The 27395-nt window shown below is 35.0% G+C and overlaps 1 protein-coding gene across 22 annotated transcripts in view; it reads left to right on the top strand.

Annotated features, from left to right (window-relative positions):
* Nucleotides 1-27395, top strand: part of RIMS2 (regulating synaptic membrane exocytosis 2) — a 482918-nt gene that overhangs the window by 317615 nt on the left and 137908 nt on the right. For 11 of the 22 annotated variants that reach the window (XM_068932847.1, XM_068932851.1, XM_068932850.1 and 8 more), the window contains 5 exons: nt 683-799; nt 13949-14014; nt 16431-16493; nt 25328-25507; nt 26629-26738. In XM_068932847.1, the coding sequence (XP_068788948.1) occupies nt 683-799; nt 13949-14014; nt 16431-16493; nt 25328-25507; nt 26629-26738 (536 nt within the window). Of the gene's footprint in view, nt 1-682; nt 800-9504; nt 9571-10152; nt 10261-13948; nt 14015-16430; nt 16494-25327; nt 25508-26628; nt 26739-27395 lie in introns of all 22 variants that reach the window. The other 11 variants (XM_068932860.1, XM_068932863.1, XM_068932867.1 and 8 more) reach the window with 4 other exon arrangements.

The following is a 27395-nucleotide window of genomic DNA, read 5'->3' as shown; positions in this document are numbered from 1 at the left end:
TAATTGTAACAGTTAACTGTTGTCTTCCTATCTTCCCCTTCTTGTAGGTTTGTTTTAGAGAGTGGCAAAAGTAAGGTCTGTGGAAATCAGTAGGTATTAATGTTTAAACTGAGTAAAGCTTTCTGTGGGCAAAGCCTTCATCTCAAGCAGGACTAAACTGAAAGGGTGACAGATACTCTTGAACCATAGCTGTGCTAAGTGTGCCGCTTACTCTTGCTATTGGAATAAAAAAACATTTAATTAAAAAATGCTATCTTTTTCAGATTCTATGCTAATGAGCTAGAGAATAAGCTTTTCACTGCAAAACAAATATCTGCTGTTTTATTCAGATGACAATGTGTTCAGCAGGTTGCAGTCTCCCTTAATAGCCAGTAGTCCTCATTGTGCCCACTAAGTTTACACATTCCTAGTATAGCCAAACTCAGTGGCTCCTGGAAAATTCCTTACAGTGTATTTTTTAAGTAGGAAGGAAATTCTCCTTGAAAGTACTAGTCTGGAAAGAATAATCAAATTTTGATGAAAATTAACCCTTTAAATAAAATATTGAAATTCTCTCATTTTCAAAGCAAATACCAAAAAACTCCCCCCAAACTATCCCACACGTGGTGTTAGTGCCTTTTCCTGTAGTACAGAAAACTGAGAAAAGGTTTCTGAAAGGAAATCTGATATCTTTTATTTGTAGTCGTAACGTGGATCAGGGACTACGAGGGACTCGATCTACCCCTGCACATTACAATACCCTGAACCGAATGGATAGACACCGTGTAATAGATGACCACTACTCACCGGACAGAGAGAGGTAAATATCTGACTGGAATTAAGAACAGCTGAAGCTTATGCTCATCAATATGAATGATTTCAGTGTGATAGCTCACTAGAGTAAACAACAAATTTACTAACCTAATCCCACAGACGATTATTTTCGCTACTGATTTATCCACTGGTTATATGATGTATTAAAAAATATACAGTGCCCAGAAGGCTGACAAACTAACAACTTAGTTTGTCTTTGGTAAGAGGGAATTTGAAAAATCTGTGAGAAATTGTGCTCTGTAACAGGGAAATAGCTTAGCTGTCCTTTTTATGAAAAGTATTTTATGTACTATACTAATAAATTCTTCAAGGGCTGAATATTTTAAAAAAATGTACCAGTAGCCTTAGATGATAATTTTTGTGTGCTTGAGTAAAGAGGCATAAAGACGTATAATTTAAGCTCAGTATTAACGTAATACTCCCGTTGGATACAGTGGAATTTACAGACATCACAGAAGTATATCCTAGCCCTGTATTTGTCTTTTCTCAGCTTTATGAGCCATTTGGTGATAAAATCAGCTGCTATGGCAATGTGTGTTAGAATAAAATTGGGGTCTTTGTATTTTGAGGCACATCTCACCATGAGTAACATTTTGGTTAATGGAGCTTCCTAAAGAGTGAGCAGAGCTGTAGCAACCCGTATGAATTTTAATGACATAGAGGAAGAATTACAGGCATTAATCAGCAGATGCAGCTAATTTTCCTGAATTAACTGAGGTAGTGTCTTTCTGCAGTTAAAAAAAAATATTGAAAAGGTCTTTACCACCCCATTGTCTTCAGGTCAGAAAATTAAAAGAAAAAGCATTTGATACCTTTAATTTTGAAATACTTCTGCCCGTCCTATATGTCACATTTAAAGCTTAATCAGAATCACAGAGATGTGATTGCTAGCTGTTGTCTCATTTCTGAATTGCACATAGTAAGTAGTAATACAGGTATATTTTTTAATTTTCAGTAGTGCTGCATGAATAGTACTTGAAGTTAATACTTACAGATTATTCCTCAAGTGATATCACAGCAAATAAATGCAGTTGTAACTGTAATGCGAAGAAGAATTTAAGAAATCAGTGGGTTTTTGACTGGCTATATTGAACAGAAAAGATGAATATGTCTTGAAAGAATATCTTCAGGACAAAACATAGCTTTAATTCATTTTTATAATAAGATAAGATAGAAAAAAGAATATCAAAAGAAAAAATACATGCATATCTATTCAAGTGATTTTTAAATGGAACCTCTGGCCAAAAAGGTCCAAATGGGTGAAAAAAAAAAAAATACTGAAAAGCAATCAAATAGCTATCATCTAGAATGTTAACTGTATTCATTAAAGGTGTAAGTAGATTATAGGAGAACCTCCCTTTTGTACTAAATTACTTGATATTTCTATCTATATTATGAAAAAGAAAATACTATTTAGTTGGCTGATGGGGCTAGTTGTTTTTCATGCAGAAGGCATTAACTTAAGGATTCTAAGCCTTTTCCTTACAAGGAAAGTCAGAACACTCTTGGGATAATATTATGTTGATACTTAGACCAATCACCCTTGAACTAGGATCTGAGCTTATCCTTGGAGTCCTTCTATGCCTTATGGAATGCTCTTGCGTTTGTTCACTGTTTGCTGCATTTGCTTGCTACATCCCCGATACATACATAGCAGTAAAAGGCGGTCTGAGGTACAGCACTACAATCTTTCCTTGTCCACTTCAAGCAGATCTCCTCTACTGCACTGGCTTGGGTTAGAGAAAGAGAAATCAATTTTTTTAGAATATTTTTAAAAAAAGAATGTCAGAAAGTTGTTGGTAATGACATTTTTGAACTTTCCTGTAAGAATTCTTGATGAGTAGGTATTTGCTTGTTATGTGTTCTGAATCTCTGAAAGCAGGTTTGTCATCTCTATTTTCCAAAACATGTACAGAAGTCTTCCTGTGCATGCTCAGTGAGTGGCTCTCTGTGTAATCAGATTTTGGACTAATTATGCCTTTATTGCAACACACAGTGTCTCTGAAGCATATTGATTCTAGGCGACACTCACGAGAATAGGAAAAAGGATAGTCCCAAACTTTTATCGTGATTTATATTCACTGTTAGTTTGACAGGTTAGGTTTACGAATGGAAAATTACTAGACCTCAGATTTTTTTACTGAATATTTGTCTCACGCTCTGTCTTATGTAATAAAAAATGTTTGTGCATACACTAAGAAGTCTCTAAAATAACACTCCAAGAGTATTAATCCTGAATCCTGCCTGAACTGCAGGCAATGAGGAGAAGTGGAAAAACTCTGAACTTTTATATAGGTTTATAATCTTTCTACTTGTCATCCTTATTTGGTCCCACACTTAACCTCTGAAAAAAAAATCATACTTTGCTTCTCCACTGCTCTGAGGATTTATTGTTCGTTCCTTGCTGTGTTCATCCCTTGGAGCTGCTTGCAAAGAAGAGACTTTGCAAAAGTAGATTCTGTAGACATGCTCAGGTATTGTGTTGGAAAGTGACTGAGAAAATGCGTGCGAACCTTCTTTCCTCAATTTTCTAGTGTAGAGTTGTCTAACATGTATGGCATTAAGAAGTGAAGTGGAACCACATGCAAGAAACACTAATGACCTCAAGTGTAATGGCAAAGTAAACATTCCCTCAAAACTATGTAGTTAGAAATGAAAATCAAAATATTAAAAAAGCAGCCAGATGTACATTTTTAAATTTTGTTGGAGATAATTTTCATTTCTAACACCAGGCCTTTAAATATGTCAAATTTGTTATCAGTTCATACACTGATTTTTGTTGGTAGGGCAAAACTACAGTCAAAATTTATCTCTGTTCCTGTGTTATCAAAAAGGTCAGAATTGTATTGTATACTGGTAACTCCAAGTGTGAAATTATTTAAGTTACTTTGTTACCCGTATATTTGATATAGAGGTACTGGTTCATTTTGTTCAAAATGTGATGAGGTTTTTTTTTTTTTTGCAAGCACTCACACTTTTATAAAATTACTTAAACTTCTCATGGAAAAAAATATGAATGCTTATATAAAGTCCCGTACCTCTGTGAACAGGGTAGCCTTCTAGCTAGACATGTTTTTAATAAGCTCTCCAAAGTAGACTATTACCTCACTTCAGAAGCCAAAACAAGTTAATCAAGCTATTGAAAAAATGTTGGAAACAGCCAGATTTGCTATAATAATTTTATATTTAAACTATGGATATAATTGGGTGGATTAGAGGAATAACGTGAGAATCCTAGCATAAGCCTAAAAACAAGACATCTGCCGAAACTATATGTATATATTACATTCTGAGTGATATATCAATACTTGATGAGAAACACCAAGACAGTTACAGGGAATTGTACTCAATTGTACAGGAAATAGTGCTCTAAGCAAATTAGATATTATTAAACCAGCATTAATCTCACTAGATTCTTTATTCAAGATGTGCTCTCCCTGAGGCATGAAATTACTCAAGGTAAAATTAGCATATGTATAGTGGCATTCAGAGATTGCTTCACTCAAATGACCCTGCAATGGAATTGCGTAAGAAATACTTCTAAATTCTGTATGTACCTCTACTATGTACCTGCAGGGAAACAGGGAGAAAAAGCAGAATAACATTTTAATTAATCATTTATAATGTGACTAATCAGTTTACTGTATATCACAGATATACAGATATTGCAAATTAAAAAGGGTAACTGATGCTTTATATGGAAGTTCTGAGATGGTATTTGCAATTCTTAGTTGTGTATTTTTTATGATTGGTATGTTATGTTGTTGTTCCTTTCATTCTGCAAATACTCAGCACATTAGAAAAAAATCAGGAAAAAAAGCCAAACGATTAAAAAAATGCACTGCTGCAAGTTTGCTTATAGCTGTATTATAAAATGATGTGGATCTACTTAAATCACAGTAATTGCAATGCCTCTTGTAAGCGCTTTTTGTCATTTCAGATTTTTGCAACGCGCCTTAATGGTGCACGGTACTTCCTAATAATGTTCATGTACACATTAGTGTGTACCCACATCTTGTGCAACTACACCTACAGTTGCAAGTCAAATACATACTTAATACAGTTGGTGCAAGTAGGGATTCCTGTAGGTAAGATGGTGCTATGCTTTCTATAAACAGACTCTGTTGCTTGTAATATCGCCAAACACAATTTTCTGTCTCAGAGCTCTACCTTATGAGCCCAGTTGGATTTAGTTGCTGAAGGCATCTTAATCCTAGTTCTCTCCCATGTTCTAGCCTTGTAGTAAGGATGGCAGAAAGGATAGTGTTTTCTCCCTAGCAGCTGTGGTTTGTAGTAGGCATATTACTTGACAGGAAAAATCCCTATTAATTTACAGTGGTGGACAGTTACTCCTGCCACCCTCCTGGTGCCTTTGCTAGAGGGCCGTAGCCTCCAAAAGAGGGGTGGAGTAGGAAGGGCGCAAGGGCAGCTGGCTCTTGCAGATGCAGTTACGTCTGAAAGGTCTTGGGATTCACAGCTTTCAAGCTGAATTAGAAAAAAAAAAAAAAGAAAAGTCATCGATACATTTCTTATAAAGTACACATACAAAACGCCTATATTAACAATAATGCAGTCGTTCTATTCAAAAGCTTTAGTGCTGTGTCCTTAGGAGCGAGGACTTGAAATGTATGAGGGAGAGCACTGTGATCTTGTGATATTGATTTTCTTACAGAAATTCGTCTCAATTTGATGAGACAGTGAGTGTCAGTTCACACATTCTCTGCAGATAATTGCTGTTGTTTGGCAGCTAAATTCTCCAAATGGTTAATCACAATGAATTGGAATATTTCTAGGGCTTAGTCTGCCCTAAGGAGCTGAGCAAGAATTTCTGTGCAATCAGTGTGACAACAAACATCTGTATCCTTATGGGGTGGAAAAGCTATTGATGTTTTTACTTAAAGAAAACTCATTCTCTGCTTTGAAAAGTCTAAATATCAAATAAAACTATGTTGTTTATCTTTTGTACAGAATGCAGCAGGGAAAATTTTGTATCTAATGTTTTATTCATGCATGGCACTTGTCATTTTCTAGGAGTTGTGTGCTTGACTTCACATTTTATTAAAGGAGCTTTTTGTGTGTAATGTCTCAGGTGCTTATAAAGCAGTGTGGAAAGCATTCCACCAAACAGCACATTAACTGCCACTTTGTTCACTGGAGAATCAAAATTTTTACACGTGTGTCACAGGCCTCAGCTGTTTGGAAAAAGTAACTGATGGTAGTAGTTAACATCTTTAGAGTGAATAAGCTGCTAGTAGGAGATGTTGCACACCTTTTCCTTGAAGCCTTAATCACTTTACTAGTTCCAGCCCCCTCTTCCCTTGAACCCTCTGCGCTTGGGTTTGCAATCCTAACTTGATCCTAGGCTCGTTTTCGTACTTGATTCCTTGCTGCAGTACTTTCCCTAAATGTCATAGTCCGGACCCCTCTCTTCTCCCTCCTCCCACCTTCAGTGGCTCTTTTTTTCCCTAAGTTCCCTGCTAAATCAGCCCAAAGAGCCAACTGCTCCTTTCTCTACAGTTTGCTTAAGCTAATTCCTGCGCTTTAGCATTGTTTGATTTTCAGAAACTTGTAACTTGACCAGTTTATGAGTGCTTGGTTAAAGGTAAATTCACAAACCTAAAAATAAAATTTCCTTTTAGAAATCTTAATCATTTATTACCTGTCATACATTTAAATTGCTATTTTACTTGGGAAAGAGTAAAAGGCTGCTAGTGAAAATGGAGGATAGTATTGCTGACAACGTACTTCATGTATCAGTTAAAGTAAATTATGGTGGGATAACGCACTGGGAAAAAAATTGAGGATCAGAGTGGATAAACATTAATAGAATGATAAAAGCCTTTTCTTTCAACCGCGTTTGATTGGTTCAAGCTCTAGTTTTGGAAAAGAGAATCTTGTCTTGCATTCAAAGTTATTTATGGCCGCTTCCATAAGCACACGATTGTCAGAACATAATAGTGCTCCACACATTCATCCCTTCCACAGAAATATTTTGGAGTCATCTTCCTACTCTGATACAGAGGCTGGAATACTAATTGAATTGTGGGACCTGGTCACAGAGAATAGAAATTGAGAGAGAGTGGTTATTTTCTAATGCCTCATCTTTACTGTTGAGTGAAATATCCCAAGCTGTGAAGGGCAGGGTAAGCTCCCCTTGTACAGTAAGAACAGAAAGTTGTACAATGGATTGTACAGTGAAGCATTGTGAGTATGTGTGTGTGTTTTCATGTGTGCTTGTGAGACTATTCTGGCAGATCTAGGCAGCCCCTGGAGATGAAATACTTGGAGTTAGGCACTCTAACTGGTCACTGAATCATTGAGCTCTGCTCTGTTACCCTGTTCGTTCTTGAAATTTTCTTGAAGGTGTAAGGAAATGGGTAAATTTGAGTGATATCAGAACATGTTAAGGTATCATTTTCTATTTCCTTTGAAAAATGAGAATTATCATGTTTGTCTACATGCCTGGAAAAAGTCATGGGTATTCCTTCTTACAGACAGTGAGTTCAGCTGCTTGCAAATAGCAATTGCATGGCCATTAAATTCATGTTCTGCAACGCTGTTTAAGACCCTGATTTTTTTCTGAAGCCTTACCCTTTAAAAACTATTTGAATATATTATATTTGACATCTTCCGTTTTTGAAAGAATTTCAAGGAAACTTATCAGCAGTTCGCTGAAAAGATGAGGAAGTGAAAGTGAACTGTTAACATTAAAATGTCATCTACCAGCTGGAAGGACTTAATTAGTAATTAATACTAATGTAATATTTGCAACAATATTGTGATATTTAATTCCAGAATTTCAGCTCAATCACTTAAAGACATGTTCACGTGGACATAGCTTGTAAATAGAGCCCTGGAAACGGACTGGTGTGCAGTTCTTTGCCGTAACCACATATCACAGTTGCCATGGGGTAGACGCCTACATTTTTATTTGATTGTTTTTCCTGTGGGTGTGCTTGTATTCTAAAGCAATTTTTAGGAACATGGTGGAATTAGTTTATAATGCTTCTTGGCAGCATGTTGAATGCCAGGCTGTTATGGGTAGACTGCGCTTGGTACTCAAGTCTGTGCCCTAGTTCAAAGATTGAAACGCTATTTGCAGCCTGCAGTGCAGCTCTGCCGTTATTTTCTTAATTGTTAAGTCCTTCTTAGGATCTCATCTTCCAATTTTCAGCATGCTGTGGCAAATTGAGCCTTACTGAGTTGTGTAGGCTTCCTTGTTCTTGTAACGATCTGTCTGCGAAGTATAAATTACATAATCAGGGACTTAAGTTAAAAGCTTTTTTTACTGAAGACTGTGCTTTGGCATGTATTTGGAAAGCAGTGAGCACAAAGATCTCTTGTACTACATATGATTATATAATATGCTTATAAAGAACATTTACATGTGGCTGATGTTACATTGTATCCACGTGCAAAAGAGGCAAAGATAATACATATAGGTAATATAGCTATATGTAAATATGTGTCTCATTATTAGAAAATCATTAACTGTAAAAAAAATTAACAAATGAGAACTAAAAGCACAGGAGAAATGTGAGGTTTTCCATGCTGTTTACAGACTTGAATTTCTCTTCTAACGTGGGCTTTTGTTTTTGGACATTGCTCTGAAATACCCCAACTTCCGAGGGGCTGTAGTCCAGGGATTCTTTCTTGCAGTGTTATAATTTCTTGTAATTTGAAAGTGAAATACTGTTTTCAAAACTGTTTTTTCCTGTACTGTGTGCATATAGTATTATTGAAAGAGAAATAATATTGTTCACTTTTTACAATAAGCATTGATAATTTGAGGAGTTCCTGGTGCAATAACAAATATAAAGCAAGATATAACAAATTACAAAAATGTTGACAAATTTTCTCACAATACGAACAAAAGGCAAATACTTTGTTTTCATTATTTTCAAATGTATGCCTTTTTTCTGTCATACTCTGTTGCAGATACATAGCTTCATATATTATTTAAATGACATTGGGGCTTTCCTGTACATTCATCTATTATCTGAATAACATATCACTTCTAAATATGGTCAAGCTTTAGGTATACTGAAATGTGCAGTGATATATTCAATTCCTACATTGTTTAGTTCTCTGCTTACTACTTTTACAAAGCCACACAGGTGGATATGTCCATGTCCACCATGGGGTGGTGGTTCATTATAAAAAATTAGAGTTGATTAGAAAATGTATTTTCCATTCTGCAGGAACTTTCCATTTCCCCCCAAATAAATGCATAAATTAATTGCTATGGCTATGTGGAGATATTGCAGAATTCCTAACACTAGTAGCCTTTCAGACAGACAAAGTAAACCTTGGCCAAAGATGATATTAGTATTGAAGTTATCATTGCTTTCAGGCAAGGGAACAGGCGATATGACTTCTTGAGATTCTGTTCAGCTGGAGATTTATACCTTCTCTGCCCTAACTGAAATAACTTAAAAGATCCCAAATTTTAGCTATCCTTTTGATCCAAAGTCTCTTGCTGGCTTTTCAGAATAAATGTGTGAATCATTTAGGTAATTTTTTCTTTAGAACTCTATATCTGATTTATAATTTTGTTAATCATTTCAATGCTCTATACAGTGCTTTCATAGCCCCTGTATTCTCAAATCTTTATGTTTCTGTCGTGTGATATGTATTCCTTCTCCATCTTATTGTTTCATATTTGTATTTTTGTTTCCGCCATGTATTCAGTCATTATGTTACTCTGCCTCGTTCCCGGTATACTCAGTCCTCAGATCACCATCACAGAGATGCCAGGTACATGTTCTCCTCTGTGTGACTCTGTGTGGATAATGCATGTACCTGTATGTACGTTCATGTCCACTTCTCTCTTTATCAGTCAATGTGTAGTGGTAGAAAACCTAGAAGTGTTGAATAAATATCAACATCAATATTCTTAGTAGAGTAAGTAGAAAATCACTGGGTAGTTCTTAGCTTTTTGCTTCTTTTTTATTTTCACTGCCAAAAGTCTGCAATTGAAGGTGCAGAATGATGCTATATTTATATCATTCCAATCTCTTAAAAATCCAATAAAGAAAGCTATTTAAATCAACCAACACAACTTCTGATACTTTAATTTTCATATTCAAAATGTAATACAAATATGACTGTGTTAGAGGTTACGGCAGATAAGCCTGAAGTATGATACTTCTCTCATAACCTCAGCTGCAGGTTAATAGACCTTAATTTTTTAAAAGTAATTTTGCTAAATTCACTGATGTTCCAGTTGAGTTCTGTTCCAGTATTTAGTTCTGTTGCTGAATTTTCCTCCTTTTCATGTTTATCCTCATTTCATCTTTGTGTTGCTTTTCATTGTGTTCACCCTTTATGTTTTGGCAGCAAGGATCACTCAATGTATCCTCTGTTTTGTGAAGATGCAGTCAGATTGCTTCGCTCCCGTAAGATGTGCCGTACCTATTCTGAGGGTGCTTACTATGATCTTGAGAGGTATAATTGGTGTGGAGCATATTGTTTATTCTACCCCTTATACTTTGACAGGACTGCGTTTGATTTCCAAACTAAGAATGTGACCAATGTTTTAAGTGAGAAACACATACAGTGAGGATATTTTATGATATTCTGGGAGTTTGCATGCATCTAAGACTGACTGCTCCAGAGTATGGCTAAATCCAAAGAGAAACTGAATAGTCTTATAAAAGTCAGTTTCATAAATGGAGTTATATGTATATTTTGTGTAAGTGTCTTTGTACAACTCTTATTTTTGATGGGATTTTCTGAAGTGCTTTTTGTACTTATTTTTCTCTTGGGAATAATGAGAAGATGCCTATCTGCCGCAAAGTACACAGAAAAAGTCTTTTTGAAATTAACTGAAAAATAGAGTGAAATGTGCAAGTGTTATTTATGTTATACATATTTATATGATGCTTATTCTGTAGTTTATGAATACTTAAACTACAGAAGTATACATACGCAAAAGCTATGTGTGATTACAGAACATCAGAATTCCTATTCATATAAGGAAAATATGGCAGAGGAAAGCTAAGCCCATAATAATTTGTATGAAATGATTATACATGAAATACAGTGGCTTTTAAGAAACTTAGTAAGGCATGCTGGTGTTGTACTGCAGATGCAAAAAAATACTGGTGTAATTATGGTATTTTCATCAAATATTTCAAATTAGAAAAAAGTTCACGTTTGTGTATCAACAGGAAGAGTTATATAAAGATTCATATCTTTAACTGTTAGATAAACTGTTAGCTAATTAAAATAGTGATAGCTTCTAATCTCAGATAGTAGTAATGGTTGATACCTCCATTGCTTTACAAGACAGGCAAGGTACAATTTTCCATTGGAAGAACTAAAGAATTTTTGTATATTAACTTCATGGCTGCCATCTAGATATAATTTCCTTTGAGAATTTCACTAAGTGTTGCTCTGGATTCAAACCTATAAAAAACATATTTTTTGTACGGGTAAAACTGACTTTAGATACAGAAACAAAATGGAATCCAGAACTGTTATAATATCATGAAAATATTCCTTCTAAAAAAACTTGTCTTTTAAAAATTCTCCAAAGCTGTAATGTAATAAACCTTATAACCTTTCTAACTCAGCTAAACATTTGTCTTGAAATTATATTGTATTATGTAAAATTTAATTTGAAGAAACAGTATATTTAATAGCTCACTACACGTGCAGAGAGTTTAAATGAGAGGGATTTTTATTTTTTTTCTGAAAATATGTGAAGAAAGGTACCCATGTATATACTATTTCAATATTTAATTTTTATATACTGTTATAGTGACATTTGCCTTAGTTTATCTGAATCTGTACCTATTCAAATAGTGCCAAAAGTTGGAGCTATTATCAGATTGTCTTAGTTTGAGGATCTTGCCTTGCAAATCTTTATCTTAGTTTCTGTAAAACTTCATCTCAAAACATAAATTAGAAACAATGACAATAAAGAGCAAAAGTGGTAGTATGTACATAAAGAAGAAAAAGCTGGGATTTTAGCGGTGAGATGCAGTAGATCTTTTTGGGGGCCTTATTTCTGAGGAGTCCTATTACAGCTAATTCCTGCTGAAATCTGAAAGAAAAATCCTACATGCAATGGAACGTTTCTTACTCACTTCAAGTGTCAGAGCAGTATCTTGGGAATCCTGGGGCTGTAGACTCTGATCAAGGACTTTCTGGTCCTCTGGAATCCTGTGTACGTTAGTATTCAAGCTAAATGAGTCATGTCACCAGATAAGAACTACTATGAGTACTTGATAATCACTATGACTTTTCGTAGTTTTTCACCCTTTCTGTCCTTCCATACTCTGAAAGCCGTTCTCCAGGTATTTAAGGACCAAATAAAGGATAATCATTGTCTTATTCCTCATTATCCTTATAGACACCCTGAGTCATTTCCTCTTCCTTTTTTTGTATTTTGGAAATATATGAAAGATTTTTTAAAACCATCTTTCCTTGTCTGTCTTTAAACTTTTTATCTAGTTTAATGCTTACCTAAAAATATGTTATTTTTATAATGCAAGAAAGACCTTAGTCCTGTCTTCTTAGTCCCTTCTGCTTAATCAGTGTCGTGCTGATATTAAGCAATCATCTCCTCTCTTGACACTTTTTATTTTCACTTTTTAAAATATGTAAAATAAGTATTTATATTTTCCACTGTTTATCAAAATAGTAAACATTGTTCTGTAATGTCCAATATTCAGGGAAGAGTCTTGCATCTGAAATAGAGATTTTTGTCTTATATGACATTATGTAGCTGCCAGTGTGGATGTCCTTCGAGCAAATATGTCATACAGATACATCAGTCAAGATTACTTACCTTCTTTGTTTTTCATGGCTCCTTTCACTACTTATAGTCATTCATAGCTAGCCCCTTAACTCCTGCAGTCTTCGCTAGCAGTTTGTTTCTCTTCACAGAGCTGGCTAACAGGTTGTGTTTGCTCTTTTCTGTACTGATGATTGCTTCACTTACTGTCTTATCTTAGTTTGATATTCTTTGATGTTCTAGGATGATCTTACACTATCAAAAACCTTAACTTGTGAGTTCCTTCTTAGGCCATGGTGCTGTCATCATTTTACCTTGGCAATAGTTCCTTCCTTTTGAAGGAGTCCAGCTATTGCCCTCCAAAAGGAAACAGAGGCAGCATTGCCAGGATAGTTTGCTTGAGCTTGAGAAAGATGGTAGGGGACATGTGTGGCCACAGTGACTTCATTGCCCTTGGGTCCCAGTGCTTTCTCAAGAGCTCCCTGCTGTCCAGCCCTCTATTCAAATTTTGGTTGACCCTTTCATGTAATATTCAGCTATCTAATATTCAGCACGGTAGCACAAGCTGGTACCAGCTCACACTGTTGCAGCCACTCAGAATAAACATACATAAGATATCATTTTTGGACATGCAGGGCTTTACTTGCCCTTTTATTTATATTCCACAGTTCACAAGTCCTGTACAGTTATACAGTTATATATAATATTCTCAAGATTTTCACCCCAAATTTATCAAAAAATAAAGATATACTGTTTTTCTAGGTTTTCTGAATAGGTTTTTCCTCCCAAATAAAAATCTGCTGAAAGCTTTACTGTGTTAACTCTTCCATTCTCAGCTTTTCTTTCTCAGAGTTCAGCTTAATCACTGAGAGCACTACGCTGTATGCTATTTAATTTTATTTTTTTTCCCTTAATCTCTGAGATTTGAGTTTGGAGGACCATACAAGTTGGTTTATGCACATTTTGTGCAAGATGTGCAGCTTACTTCCGGCAACATTTGTGCTGCTTCTCTTAAGGAAAGAAACTTTTGATTCCTGTTTGTTTCTTGACCCTCATTTTACCAGAAATTTCATAACAGCTGTATGCTGTTTTTGCTGAAATTTTGCAATTGCGTAAATACTGTTTTCCTACTGATGTAACTTTGCAGTCCTATGAAGTGTGTGAATTGATCAAATGTCCTTAATATGTTGCTGATTAAATATAATTCAGAATTAGGACTTTAAAATGACCTTATATATGAATATATAAGTTTAGAAGACATTGCTGAACATAAAGTAAATAAATGTACTCTATGTACTCATTACTATCTTAATTATACGGCAAGGGAAAACACATAATAAAAAAGCACTATTAAAATGTCTGAAATATCTGTGCTGTTTATTCCATATTCAGGAGGACTAGGCAGGAGAGAAGAGTGCCTAATACATATTATGACGACACAACCTATACTCCTGAAAGGTATTTCTATTTCTATAATAAAATAGATAAAGTTGAGTGATATAACAATTTTTATGAAGCGTATTCTAAGATTTTTTATTGGCCAAGATTCATGATATTTAAATTTACAGTGCACTTCATGCAGTATTTCTTTTAAAATGGAACAGCTAATCTCCAGAGCTTTAAATACCTCATTTTCTTTTAGCCCTCCTTTGCCTCCACTCTGGATTTTTTTTATGGAAGCTCTCAGTTGAAAAAGGTTTATTGGCTAGAAGATGTGGGAGGAAAAGCAATAATACAGATGAGTTAGGTATAACTGGAAGTTTTTCTCCACTTCATCACAACATACTTCTAATAGCTAACGTTTTCAGTCATTATGAATAATCAAAGGACAAATTTACGTCTTCAATTTCAGTCTTTTAATATCTAGAGACATGTAAGGATGTTTCAACTTTTGACGTATTAGTGCTTTTACTGACCTAAAAATGACTAGTGCCTTGCAGCTGATTTTGAGTGTTTGCTCTGCTAGGACCAAAAGCACTATTGTTCCATGTAAATTTTGATATCACAGTGGACATAATATATCTCAAATTGGGAGTGTAATCTGAAAAATTTTGCAGTGTCTCTGGAAATAGTTACATGATAACAGCATTTCACATTGAGAGAGAGAGGCAAAGTCCAAAACGATAGAAATCTGAAGAAAGAAAGGAGTTGATATTTCTCTCATTTTGTACAATAGTTCTTTTATATTTCAGTATCCATTTTTAGGACTGTATCTGATCTCCAACTGAAGTATGTGAGCAAGTAAAGCAAGGAATATTTACTAATAGGGAGAGGAATGTTTACTAATAGGAAGAAATTTTGTTCATTTTCATTAGATCACTAAGAACAAATACAGCCACATTTGTAAAAAACATAAAGTAAACTGCAATTTAAAAACCGTATTTATATATGCATGGTGGCTAGAGTAAGACACTTTTACAGAAAAATCTTACCTAAAATATTAGCTAACTGGAGAAAGTGATGATCAGAGAGAGCATAAATATATACCTGTCCTTCTCCAGTTGTATTCTAATTAAACTAAGCTGAACTAACTTTCATCCAGTCATGGCTACAAGCCATGTAAGAAATGCCATTACCTCTACCATCCAATTTGTTGTAGAAGAAACAAGAGCAGCTGAGTTACATTCACATATACTGCACTCCGTACTATCTTCTCTCACTACCTTCCCTTGCTATAATGATCAGGAGGTGTGAGATTATGTAGTTTGAGAACACATCTCAAAACCTCAGATCTGAGAAGTAAAACATCCATCCTACCATGACTTCTGAGAGCAGATTCATCACAACCTTTGATAAGTGTATGTAAGTCGTTAAAAAGTTAATTGTGCAGACTCTGGTTGGGATTTTCTGTATTACAAGCAAAGGAAGAGATATATTCAAATTGAGAATACTATGGTCCCTTTTTGAAAATCCCTTTCTTGGTTCTCACTCTCTGTCATGTGGAAATCATCGAATAGTGGGACTGTTGCAGGTCCAGTGCTATCCCTGAGCAGGATCCTGAAAATCTGGATCTCCAGATAAGGCTGAAGTTGAATGTCCTTAACCAGATATGGGGTGATTTGGGTATATTTTCAACATACCAGGCTGATGGAACAAAAACAGATTATCCCAGGGCTTCTGAAACCAAGGCAGCTTTTTTCATCCCGTTATTTCTTTTCTCTATGGTTCTACTTTAAGATAAGATTTCTTCCTGGTTCTACTTTAAGATAAAATGTTTTTATACATGTTCTGATGTGATCTCCAACTGATTTTACTGAAATGATGCTGTAAATGTTTAAGCTAGGTAGCCCATGTTCAATACTGCGCACAGTAATAGAGATAGAAAATTTAATTTATTTTCATTGTTTGACCTGAGTGGAATGTGAATTTTCTTCTGCTTCTTAAATAACTGTGAAAACCAACTACCTATCAAGTTGAAAAGTAAATAAATTTGAAAAGATAAAATATTTAATAAAATTAAGAGCATCATTTTATGCTATTGCTTCATAGAATATTATTTTTAAGTTGATATTGTAGCTCCACAAATATTGTTATTTATTTCACAAACACAGTAGCCATTGAAAACATGAAAACTTTTGTATGAGAAAAAATAAGGGATCCATTAGACTTTATGGAATTGAAATTTGTGGCTAAACTGCTGAAAATAGTAAAGGTGAAATATATTGAGTACTATATCAGGAAAGATTAATTAATTAAAGAAGATGTGTTTTTCTTCATACCTAAGAGGAAATAGAAGGAAATACAGAAAATGATTTGGAAACAATTGGAAAACTCCCAATTGTAATGAGAAGTGCTCATGTCATATGAATTAGAGTGTTACTAATATTGCATATGCTTCTTTATAACACTTCTTTATTTTAACTGCGTTGTAAAGGTGGTACAATGGTGCAAGTTCATGGGCAGATCATGTAGTCAATGGTTCAGCTGAAAATTATGGGTAAGTAAAGAGCATAGAGTTACAGACCGAGCTAAAATGTATTTCTAATCTCATAGAATTGCTTTATTATAGCACTAAATTTATTCTTAAGAAGTACATTTTCCTTTATGTCTGTCTTTCTTGACTCAGAAAAGACATACTTTTGTGCTAGTCTTTTTTCCAGCATTAGACTGTTTTATTAAATTACAAATATAAAAAGAACATTGATTATGTTTGAGCTATTTTTAAAATATGTTCTCAATGTTCAGGGCTGTTTTAAAAAAAAAGTGCTTTCTCTTTGAGTGATAATACCAGTCTACATGCACATGTAAGGGCATGTACCTTTGAGACCTAATACTTTTTAGCTTTGGGAGTAATCCCAATTCCAGCTGTCTAACCTTTCTCCTCTCTGTGAGCGGTGCATAGCCCAGGTAATGCGCTTTGTGCTTACCAACGCTCAGTTCTGCCCAGCTGCACTTGGCTCCTGATCAAGGGAATGTCCAGATGTTCCTACATACACCTGCACAATCAGAGTTCTCTAGCTTTACTGCTTCTCTCTCATTTTGTTTTTGCCCTTGCAACATTTTCTTTCCTTATTTTTACTTCTTGTTTCCTTTGCGAATGTGAAAAAAGCTTGCTTCTTTCTGCCCTTCCATATCTTTTAAGTAGGAGCTGGATTATATTATCAGTGACATGTTTTGGTGACTAAGAGAAACATAGGGTGTGTTCCAAGTTGCTGGAAAATCCTGAAGTCCTTAAGTGAAACTCCCATTGAGTTACTGGGAATTTTTCCTTAATGAAATTAAATCTCAAAAATATTTTATATTAATTTTTGCAAAATAATACTATAAATTGGTATCTCAAATGCTGTAATTTCACAGGTACTTAATAACATGTGAATTGTGCATAAGTATTGAATTAATTCCCTGCTTTGGCTCAATTATTATTTATTAGTGAATTTAAAAGTGAACCTAGTTTAAAATTTGTGTTTTTATTTATTCTTTTATAGCTGCACAAGTAAATGTGATTTTTCTGGAGAAATAGTCATGCACCCAAAACAGATAGTTGGGGGTTTACTAAGCTGTACTCATTTGAATGTGAGCAACTGTATAAAGATCCAGTATATTGGAAAGAGATGTATAAGGGATTAGTTACCTGTAACTGTTAGTGACCTGTAGTCCCAAGACTATTTAAATAAAATAGTGATTCGTATTTTGCAAAGTATATTAGCTAATATAGCAATTCCATTTATGGAAGTTAGAGAGTGAAGGAGACTTTAAGTGATCTTATCAACTGGAACTTAAAAAATTCTGATTAAAAACAAAATTCATCCTCCAACATTTTAATGCAAGTTTCTCTGCTCACTGGATAGGTTATATAGGGTCCTTTGGCTGGACATTAGAGCAGCTACAGAAACTTCCTTGGGACCATATTTCTGCCCTGGCTATTTGTGCCAGTGTCCCATTGCCTGCTGACTCTTCAATTTTAATTGTTAGTAGTATACACTTTATTTATACTTACGGGGAGCACCGTGCAAATGAACTGTTCCTGAGAAAGTGCACAAGCATACTGAAAATACCCAGCAATAAAAAAGGTGGAAAGTGCTCAAGGCTAAGAAAAGTTTGTGGTTTTGTTTTTAATAGACACATTATATAGTTTTAATTTATTAATTTAGTTTAGTATTAGTTTAGTTTAGTAATAGTTCAGTTTAGTTTTACTTCACTTTTTTAAAACTTAGTACAATATAGATGCTAGTATAGTGTAGTATCAGGGAAAAAATAACAGATTTGTAACTTGAAAAATAAACTTTTATGTGTTAGTACTCTCTGTTCCAACTTAAATTAAGCTCCAAAAAGCTGTGGAAAATGGAAGAGAAGGCAAGAACATTTTTTGCAAACCAATATGACATTTAAATAGACCGTAAGGCATAAAAAATTCTTTAATAGAATAAAGAGTGCTGAAATGGGGCAGAATCTGTTAATAGCAGTGGATTTACAGAATGCCTTTAATGGAAACAGTACTCTATTATGCTTATTCATGATTTAATAGCTTAAAGGATAATAAAGACTTACATAACTACTTATCTTGGTATGATCTGATTGAAATCCTGGCCTTGTGAAGTGACAAAACTCGTCAGCTTCACTGAGGTTATAATTACAGGTCTACTCCTATTGCTAAAAGTTAAGCAGATATACACAAATCTGTAGAATTAAGCCTTGTTTGTGACATTTTACTAATTAAATGTCTATCACATTATCAGACCTTAAAAATGTTACTAGAAAAGAGAGACCAATTATATATGGTGTTCTGTGTATAAATAAAGTTAAATTTCAGATCTGAGAAAAAAAGAACAAGCACTTTTCAAATATAGCATTTAGTGCTGCAGTATAACAAAGCATATTCAGTCACATCCTTAATTTTGAGCCTGGAACTAATTCTCTTGATTACTCTATAGTCCTAGTGCTCTGCTGAATTAAATTTGAAGGTTTAAAGCCCTGCTGGGGAAAACTTCCATATATATTTCCTTATACACCACTTATTCTTCGGTCTTGAAATACGTGTTAATTAGAACTCTCAAATGTTGCTACCATTGCTCATACATCTGTCTTTATGATTAAGCATTCCAGTGACTGGGTGAAATAGTATATCCTGAAGTGGGCAAAACTGTATAATAAAGTTATAAGGCTTGAGTGCTCATACCTTGGAATATTTCTAATATTTTTATTAAAATTCAGATTATTTTCTTTGGGAAAGATACATCAGTATATTTACTAATAGAATTGGGCTGAGAGAGGGAAAAAGGATCTTAGCTCTTGTCTTTGAGAAATTTGAGCTCCCAGCTTTTGAATGTTAAAGGCCCTCTATCCTATGATCTTCAGTGAGTCATCTCATGGAGGTGGAGAGATCTGAGCCTGCTGTGTGATTCTTTGTGATTTGTGTCAATTGAGGGTCAATGTTAAAGATACTAAAAGCTGGAAATAGTTAGTAAAATACAAAGTACTATAAAAGGGAGCTGTCTCCGTATAGATGAAAGTATAATTTCTAAGTACCAGAAGCATTCATGCACAAACAATCATTTCACATATTGCAGTTACAGCAAAGATCTGCTTGCATCTCTCAAACTTTTAAATGAGAAGTGAAAAAATACCTCCATAAGTTTCATATTTTCAACATAGGATAAAAATATGAATTAATGTTAATGCTAGAAAGTTAGTAAGGCAAGCTAGTAAATCCGTAAGGCATAAGGCAACATGTATATTGCTTGCATTCATTGGTTCACCTCTGTGTATGCAAATGTTAGCCTGGAAGGTTCATTTTTTGAGAAATTACTGTCATGTAAAATACTGGGAACTGATACTTTAAGTTAAGCTGGCACTCATTGTGCTGTGTATGCTTTCGTTAAAATGCAATTATTAATAGGATTTGTGACAACTGAGAGTTTGGAAAGTTAAGAAGCCTTGTTCTCAGCAGCATTCAGTATGCTGCTTCTTTTTGGTTAACGTTGAGACTTTCTGTGAGGAAGAAATTATTTTCATATTTTTAGTGTTTTTTCTTCAAATGTACTCATTTCTTTTCTGTTCCTGCAGAACTCGTAATTTGAATGCACAGAATTAATAGGGTCTGATATTACAGATAGGGAGGATATGCACTATTTCAGCACATCAGTTCAGTATTACTTGACCACCAACACTGCTTACAGGCTTTATTGATACTTGTAATGGCTAATGTAACTCTCTCGTTGCGTTCGTAGAATCATATAATAATTTGTGTTGAAAGGGGCCTCTGGTCTATCTCCCTGCTCAAAGCAGGGCACTGCTATTCTAAATTACCTTACAATCTGTTGATGAAGAAACATATTGTGGGGAGTAAATCTGTACAGATACAAATATCTGTGCTTTCGTTTAGCATTTTTGTAATTGTATCATGCTATCATTTGTTAGCATGATTAGGTATGTCTACACCTGAGTCATCAAAGTGACTGCAATGTCGTGTACAGAAACCCAAGCAAGCTGTAAGCAAATGAGTTTCTGTACGTGTAGCAGTCTGTGCTTAGCAGCTGGAGCACAGTGTGAGGCTTCTGCTTCAATTGTGTAGCGGAGCTAGCTAGTAGAAAAGTGGTTCAGATACTGGCATGGTACAGTCCGCTCTCTCCTATGACTGTAGTGTAGACATTCCTGTAGTTGTCACATGCCTGGTAGTATAATGTGTGTATGTGTGTGCGCATGTGGGTATAAAAATATACATGTGTGTGTATTTAAATATGTATATATATTTTTTTATATATAGATAAAGCACAATTGACTACTACTGCAGAAAAAATATTGTACTTTATTTCTTATTTTTTTTTTATTTTACAATGGTACCTAAAAACATTAAATGCCTAGCTTTTAAAAACTATGGCAGCACATAGTATTATATGAAGTTTCCTTATAGTTTTGGCTCAGTGATCTAGTGATGCTAACCAGTCACTACTTTAGCTTGATACTTCAACAGTGTACTACCTCGTATTTTCCCATTTTCTATTACAGTACTTATATCTCAGATTTGTTAAGCTTGATTGGTACTAGAAATCTCACTTGTTTGCAGACATGCTTATCTGTGTTATGCTAACAGACGATCTTGTGTCTGTGACTAAACAGCAAAGTTCCTATAGCTAGTAGAAGAGTAACATGTCCAAGGATTGAAATCCAGCAACCATCCACAGACACTGACAGGTATTACCATTGTATAGTAGCTGGAGTTTGAAATTATGATCATTAGAGAATGTATTGCTGTATTTTTCTTGTTCTGTGCTCAGTATTTCTAGATGAAAGAAGATGAAATAGGAGCTGAATTATAGTATGTTATAATTCTACTGCAATTCTATTTTTATTTCTTCAGTTTTTTGTTACAATAACCTAGAACTTTTAAATTTTTGATTGACATTATGTCATAGCCTACTTTTTAGTCTTGCACCCAGTTAAAAGAATGTTGTACATGAGTAATCAAATAAACTGCTTTCAGTTATTCTGGAAAAAAGTAATTTATGTTCATGTTGCGAGCTTTTATGATTGGTTACTGCTTCAAAATGTTCATTTTTTATGAGACTTTCTGACATAAGTTTAGATTAATGATTTTATTCATTTGTTGAAAACTCTCCTTTTTATTTGTTAAGTAACAAATCTGAAAAACTAAAAATTAGAAATGGTTACTTTCTGCATTGGGAAAACTGTTAGCTTTGGAAATTTCCAGAATATGAATATAAAACAATGCAGATAAATCAGTAGTTAGTATAAAATGTTGTAGCGCCTTTGGTTAGATATTTTAGTTACTAGAATTTACAGCAGTTCCTGAATACGATGGGGCTCATCCTCTAAAATTTTAATGTAAATTTGTATGGGTTTGGAATATAAATTTTTAACTGAATACTCCCAGAGCTTTTCTGCATGGTGCCTTAGAGAGAGCTCAAACAATTTCAGAGTGATAGATGGTTCTCTGGTTAAGAAGTAAACACCTACTGCTCTACTGTTCCTCCAGCGTATGGAAGATATACGCTCGCAAATCTCCTGCACTTTGATAGGAGACTAGACCACCTACTGTGCATATTTTCTCTAACAAGGTAGAAGGATGCTATGGTTGGTAATATGAAGAGGAGGAGGCCGTTCTCTGACATTTCTTTAACTGTCTGTTTTTAATGAAAAGTCTGTTAGCAACAACAAAATGCCTCTAGCATACATTAAGACATTATGTGGATGTTGAATAGTCTTAACTTTGAGTATTATCTTTTCCTCTTTAAAAATCAATGTTTCATACATTATGAATTATAATCAGAGTAGGTGGAACTTTCAGATGCATCTAGATAACTTGGGAACGTAAACCCACATGAAAGTTATCTGAAAAGTCACAATCTTTTGTTTCAGTTCAATGATGTGTTTAAAAAATTCCACGCCCCACACTTATGGCTGGACTGTGACATTAATCAATAGTTGTATGTTGTGGTAGGTGGGGAGCTTCACTGGCTAAGCAAGTTATTGGAGTGGTATTTTTTCTATAAAAGGGGACAATTCATCTCTGAAGACCTGGATTTTCTAGTGCGTGTGTCTCCTGTTGAAGGGACAAAGAATATGTGAGGACAAAGAATATACTTAGTTTCCTCCAAACCGTGAATCTGTCTGTTGCATTGTTCTGCAAATGAGTATGACAAAAACACACAGTGATGCTTTCAAGTGGAAGGCTGTTACTATGCTTATCTGGCACTCCATTTTTTGCTAAGGGTATTAGGAAGTTTGCAGCATGTAATCTGTAACCTGAGGGTAGCAACTCAGTTTCACCTCAGGTTTCAACTAAATCCTTCCATCTGCAAAAGCAACAGTGGTGTCAAGGCTTGGTCAAAAAGCAAAAGGTTGACTGCCAAAATCCATGTTTTCTTTCACTTCTAGGAACTCCTATTTGGTTTTCCACCAGTAGTAAATACTATTTATATTTTATGATATATATATATTTTTATATTACATTAACTATTGAATATAAAATTTCTGCAACATTTATCTCTTAACAGCATGGTTAGGTATGGTGGATCCATGCTCTGCAGAATACAAAACATGCATACTAAGCCATTAACAATACCGACCCTAACAATAAAAATGCCTTCCTCCATTCCAAAGCAGGCAATGGGTCAGATCTATGCTATCCTAAAAATGCTTCTTATACAATTGGTAAAGAGAATAGGGCTTTAGAAGTCATACAGGACAGAGGCTTAACATCTCGCAAACTGTCTACATGAATCCATTCTGTGGTCGCTGCTCACCTGTTCCTCCATATGTCCTGCTTGCTGTTAGGAGAGAAGGATACCTAGAAAAAGGAATTGTACCTCTTGCCATGTTGCCCAGTTCCTGCCTCACGCCCTGCTGCTGTGTGCACCAGCAACTTGCCAGCTCTTTGGAATAAGTAGAGGTATTATAGGTCTCTCTATGTGGGAGGCCAAAAGAGGAGAGAAAGTCTCTATTGACTCATGAATTTTCTTATACATGTGGGTGCTCAACATGGGGGTTGGGCTCAGTCTGGACCTTAATCATATTCTTTTTTGCAATTTTGCTTAATTTAGGAATTGTTTTTTCTGCAAATTTATTCTCATAGCCAAAGAAAGTTATTTTTAAACACCATGCAGATGGTTGACTCCTTTCTTACCTTCTGTAGCACTGAAACCCCTCTTAAACGGTTATCTAAGCTAAGCAACATCCATTTAAAACCTAAGGTTATGTTTCTTTGTTTACTCACAATGTAAAAGAAGCGAGACAGTGGATTTTTTTGCTGAAGAGGCTTCCCACTCAGAAACAGAACTGATAGAAGAAGATGTGAGGTAATTTTGTTGTGGTTTTGTGCCAGGCTCATTGTACTTTTCCTCCAATCCTTAGTGCTTTAGCTTATAATTACCATTATGTGTCTCACTGTGGTGTGTTTGCTTGTTAGGAGCTTTAGGCATAGGTTCTTGGTGAATGGTATTATTCTGAACCTGTCTGTGGGAGTTCCTTCTAATTCTCTAGGAATCCAATTACTACCTCATGGAAAACATGAAGAGACATTCGTTTTAATGAATGTTTTATCAACTCATTCAGCAAAGTTAGCAGCCTTAGAGAAAACTTTGTTCCATCTCAGTATGGTCTTTTAGAAATAAATACTGTTAATAACATAAGACTCTTCATAATGAGGCTGCACTACATCTCTTTTTTTGGTAATAATTAAAATTTGGGTTTATGTTATACTTGGATCACCATCCAGTTATTAACTGACTTCATTGTAAAATATGCGACTTAGCTCAAGGAAAAGACCTAAAGAGTATGCGTTCATCATTTGGATTCTACAGCAATTCAGTTACTCAGGTAGAGCTGGAAGGAGTGGAAATTTAATAAGTGGATTCATTAAGGTGTACATTTTAATTTTGAAGTTACCATGAATTTATATATTTTAGGATTAGCAAATTTTACTCCTTGCAAACATACCAATTATACTGTGACGAAAGGTGGAGCTTCATTAGTTTCCAAAAGTAATGGCATGATTAATTGCCTATGATAATAGAAGACCAGACTGATTGATCTGGAAGTTCACTTTTACTTGGTTCACTTTTTCCCTGTCTCTAATGCTGACTTTTTCCATTGCTATTTTGGCACTGTTCTTTAGGCTGAGGGTGAGAAGATTTTTTTTATCACAAACCACACTATCTAGTTGGTGGAACTTCTGCAAGTGTGAGTGATGTTGTAGCTCTTTTACTAATTGCAGTGCAAGTACTGTGTATGAATTCATTACTAGAGCCTGGCTTACTTTTTGACTGATATCATGAGTCTAATAATACAGTTAACAGCAATATGTGGTAATTATAACATCTGGCAGTATCTGAGCTTGATGGTATTTGCTGTGGAGTTTATCCCTGTGAATACTTGTTCAAGAGAACTTCTAAAAATGGTGGAGTCTGTAAAAATGTACTCCTGTAAGTAAAAATGTGCAATGAAAATGCACAATTAAAAAGATCCTTAGCTTTAATGAGAGATGGTATTATGTCAGCTATTCTTTTCCTCTAAGACGGATGCATAAATCAACAAAATAATTTTTTTACCCAGATATTGTCAGGAAACAGACTATTGCATGGATAGTCATTACTGAGACATTGAAAACATTTCAGCCCATTTATCAAGAGTTTTGAGCAAGCCAAAGCATATATCTTTAAAAAAACTGTATGTTATCAAGAAGCGAACTCAGAAAATTTACCAAAAAAGTGTGCATAATAAAATGATTTTCTCCAAACCAATATCATGCAGCATATTTTATACGTAACAGAAAAGTCAAAGGTCAACTGAGCTGCTTTTTGACTAACATTACAGGAATTGTGAAGCAGCAGATAGACAGCCATATCAAAGATCCAGATCAACAGAGCAACATCCTGTGCTAGAGCGGACCAACTCCCGCTCCCGATCCACAGAGCGTCCTGACTCAAACCTCATCAGGTCGATGCCTTCATTAATGACTGGAAGATCTGCCCCTCCTTCACCTGCCTTACCGAGGTGAAACAGACAAATCGATCAGACTAATCCCCTTCTGCCCCCTCCCCAGCTCACCATTTTATTTTCCCAATAGCTAATTGGTATCGCCTGCCATCCTTAGCTGATCACTAGTAGCAATAGATACTAACCCCTTCAGTGCCAACACACTATTTATATTCTACTGTGGATATAATGGTGTGGCTGCCATTGTAAGTTGTTTACTAACAGTATTTAACGGCATTTGTTTGTGATTTCTCATTTCTCAGGATTCCTGGATGGTTTCCCACATAAAGCACCTCATAACTATCACATTCTTCTCTTACAGAATGCGAAATTGTTTGTCTTCATCAGACATCCCTTAAGGAACAACCATCATGAAAACATCAAATGAAACTATTTTTTTTAAAAAAGTTTCTTTAGATGGACTGAATCAACTTTGTGTATTAGCTGTCATTTTAACCACCATTTCCTCTGACTACATTTTACTGTGCCATAGTCTGTATCATTCCTGTTTGAGTACAATACTATATCTTTACTGATTGACAGTTGCAGATTTCTATAAATTGCTCTTAGCTTAAATAACTGTACTACAATAAGAAGATGAATACATTTGGTCTAGTTGATGTTCAGTAAAGCCTCTCCTTATTTTAGCGCACACTTTTGCTTTCTGAAAGTGGGAGTTGTTAACATCAAGAATCGAATCTCAGTGTCCTCTCTCAGTTTGTTACTTCATTTGTTTAGTTAAATCCCTGTAATTGTGTTGCCACTCAATTGAAGTGTAATTAAATGTAAACTGAGTAAAGATCCTAGAATTTGGCCTGTAGATAATTTTATGTGTATGTGGGTATTATATCCATGTGTACATACGCACACAATGCGTTTCCTGACTTGACAGTGCAAACAAGTAGCCTATGGGTCCTTAGCCTTATTTTGGCTTTTTTTTTTTTTTTGCTTTGTTTTTTCAGAGAGAGATTTCTCTTTTTGACCTGATCTTTTTCTGAAAAGAGATAATAGTTTTGCTTTGGGACTACAAGGGTCCCAAGTGATCTAAACCTTCTTTGAAATTTTACCAGGTCTTTTAGGTATTTAAGGATGAAATTGTCATTTAATGGCTATGGTTTGTATTTATGTGTGTCTCATAGGTCACACCCTCGAACCGGGTCCGTTCAAACAAGTCCATCAAGCACTCCAGTAGCAGGGCGAAGGGGGAGGCAGTTACCACAGCTCCCACCAAAAGGGACATTGGAGAGAAGTAAGTGTATGTTTTTTTGCTTAATCACATTTCAGACTTGCTCATGAATGTTGATTATATATTTTTTTTTTCTTTTGGAATTATACCTTAAAGCTCTTGAGCTTTTGTGCATAGAACTAGGATGTGATAGTAGTTTTGTATTCTGTACTGTATTTTCTTTTAGTATCTTTTAACATTTACAAAGATCTTGATTGAAATGAATCATCTGCAGTACAGTAATCATCTATAATACAACAAATACAAACCTTACTGGATTAACTATTAGCACGATCCTGTTCCTTTTGAACTCAGTAGGTGTTTTGTCATTGACTTCAACAGGCGCAGGAAATGAGCTTTTGTATGTTGTTTAGTGATAAAACTCTGGCTCTTCTGGAAGTTATCAGCATAGCTGATCACTTGTGAGCTCACATGCAGTATACTGTAGAGTAGTAGTATAAAACCTTTGCACCTTGAAACAGGAGGAACAAGGAAAGATGTAATAGTCCTTAAAATAGGAAAGGTCAACAAAATATTTCATGATTCGTGATCTACTGATACTCTAAACGTGGTTATTTTCAGTGTTTCTTAAAAGCACTGGTCAGTGGAAACATTTTCCAAAATGTTTAGAAACAGAGGAAAAGAAACACATTTTTGATAGCAAATGTATTCTCACTCTTC

The sequence above is a fragment of the Struthio camelus genome, chromosome 2, assembly GCF_040807025.1.
Source record: "Struthio camelus isolate bStrCam1 chromosome 2, bStrCam1.hap1, whole genome shotgun sequence".
Taxonomy (NCBI): Eukaryota; Metazoa; Chordata; class Aves; order Struthioniformes; family Struthionidae; genus Struthio; species Struthio camelus.
This window is presented reverse-complemented; position numbering and strand designations above follow the sequence as displayed.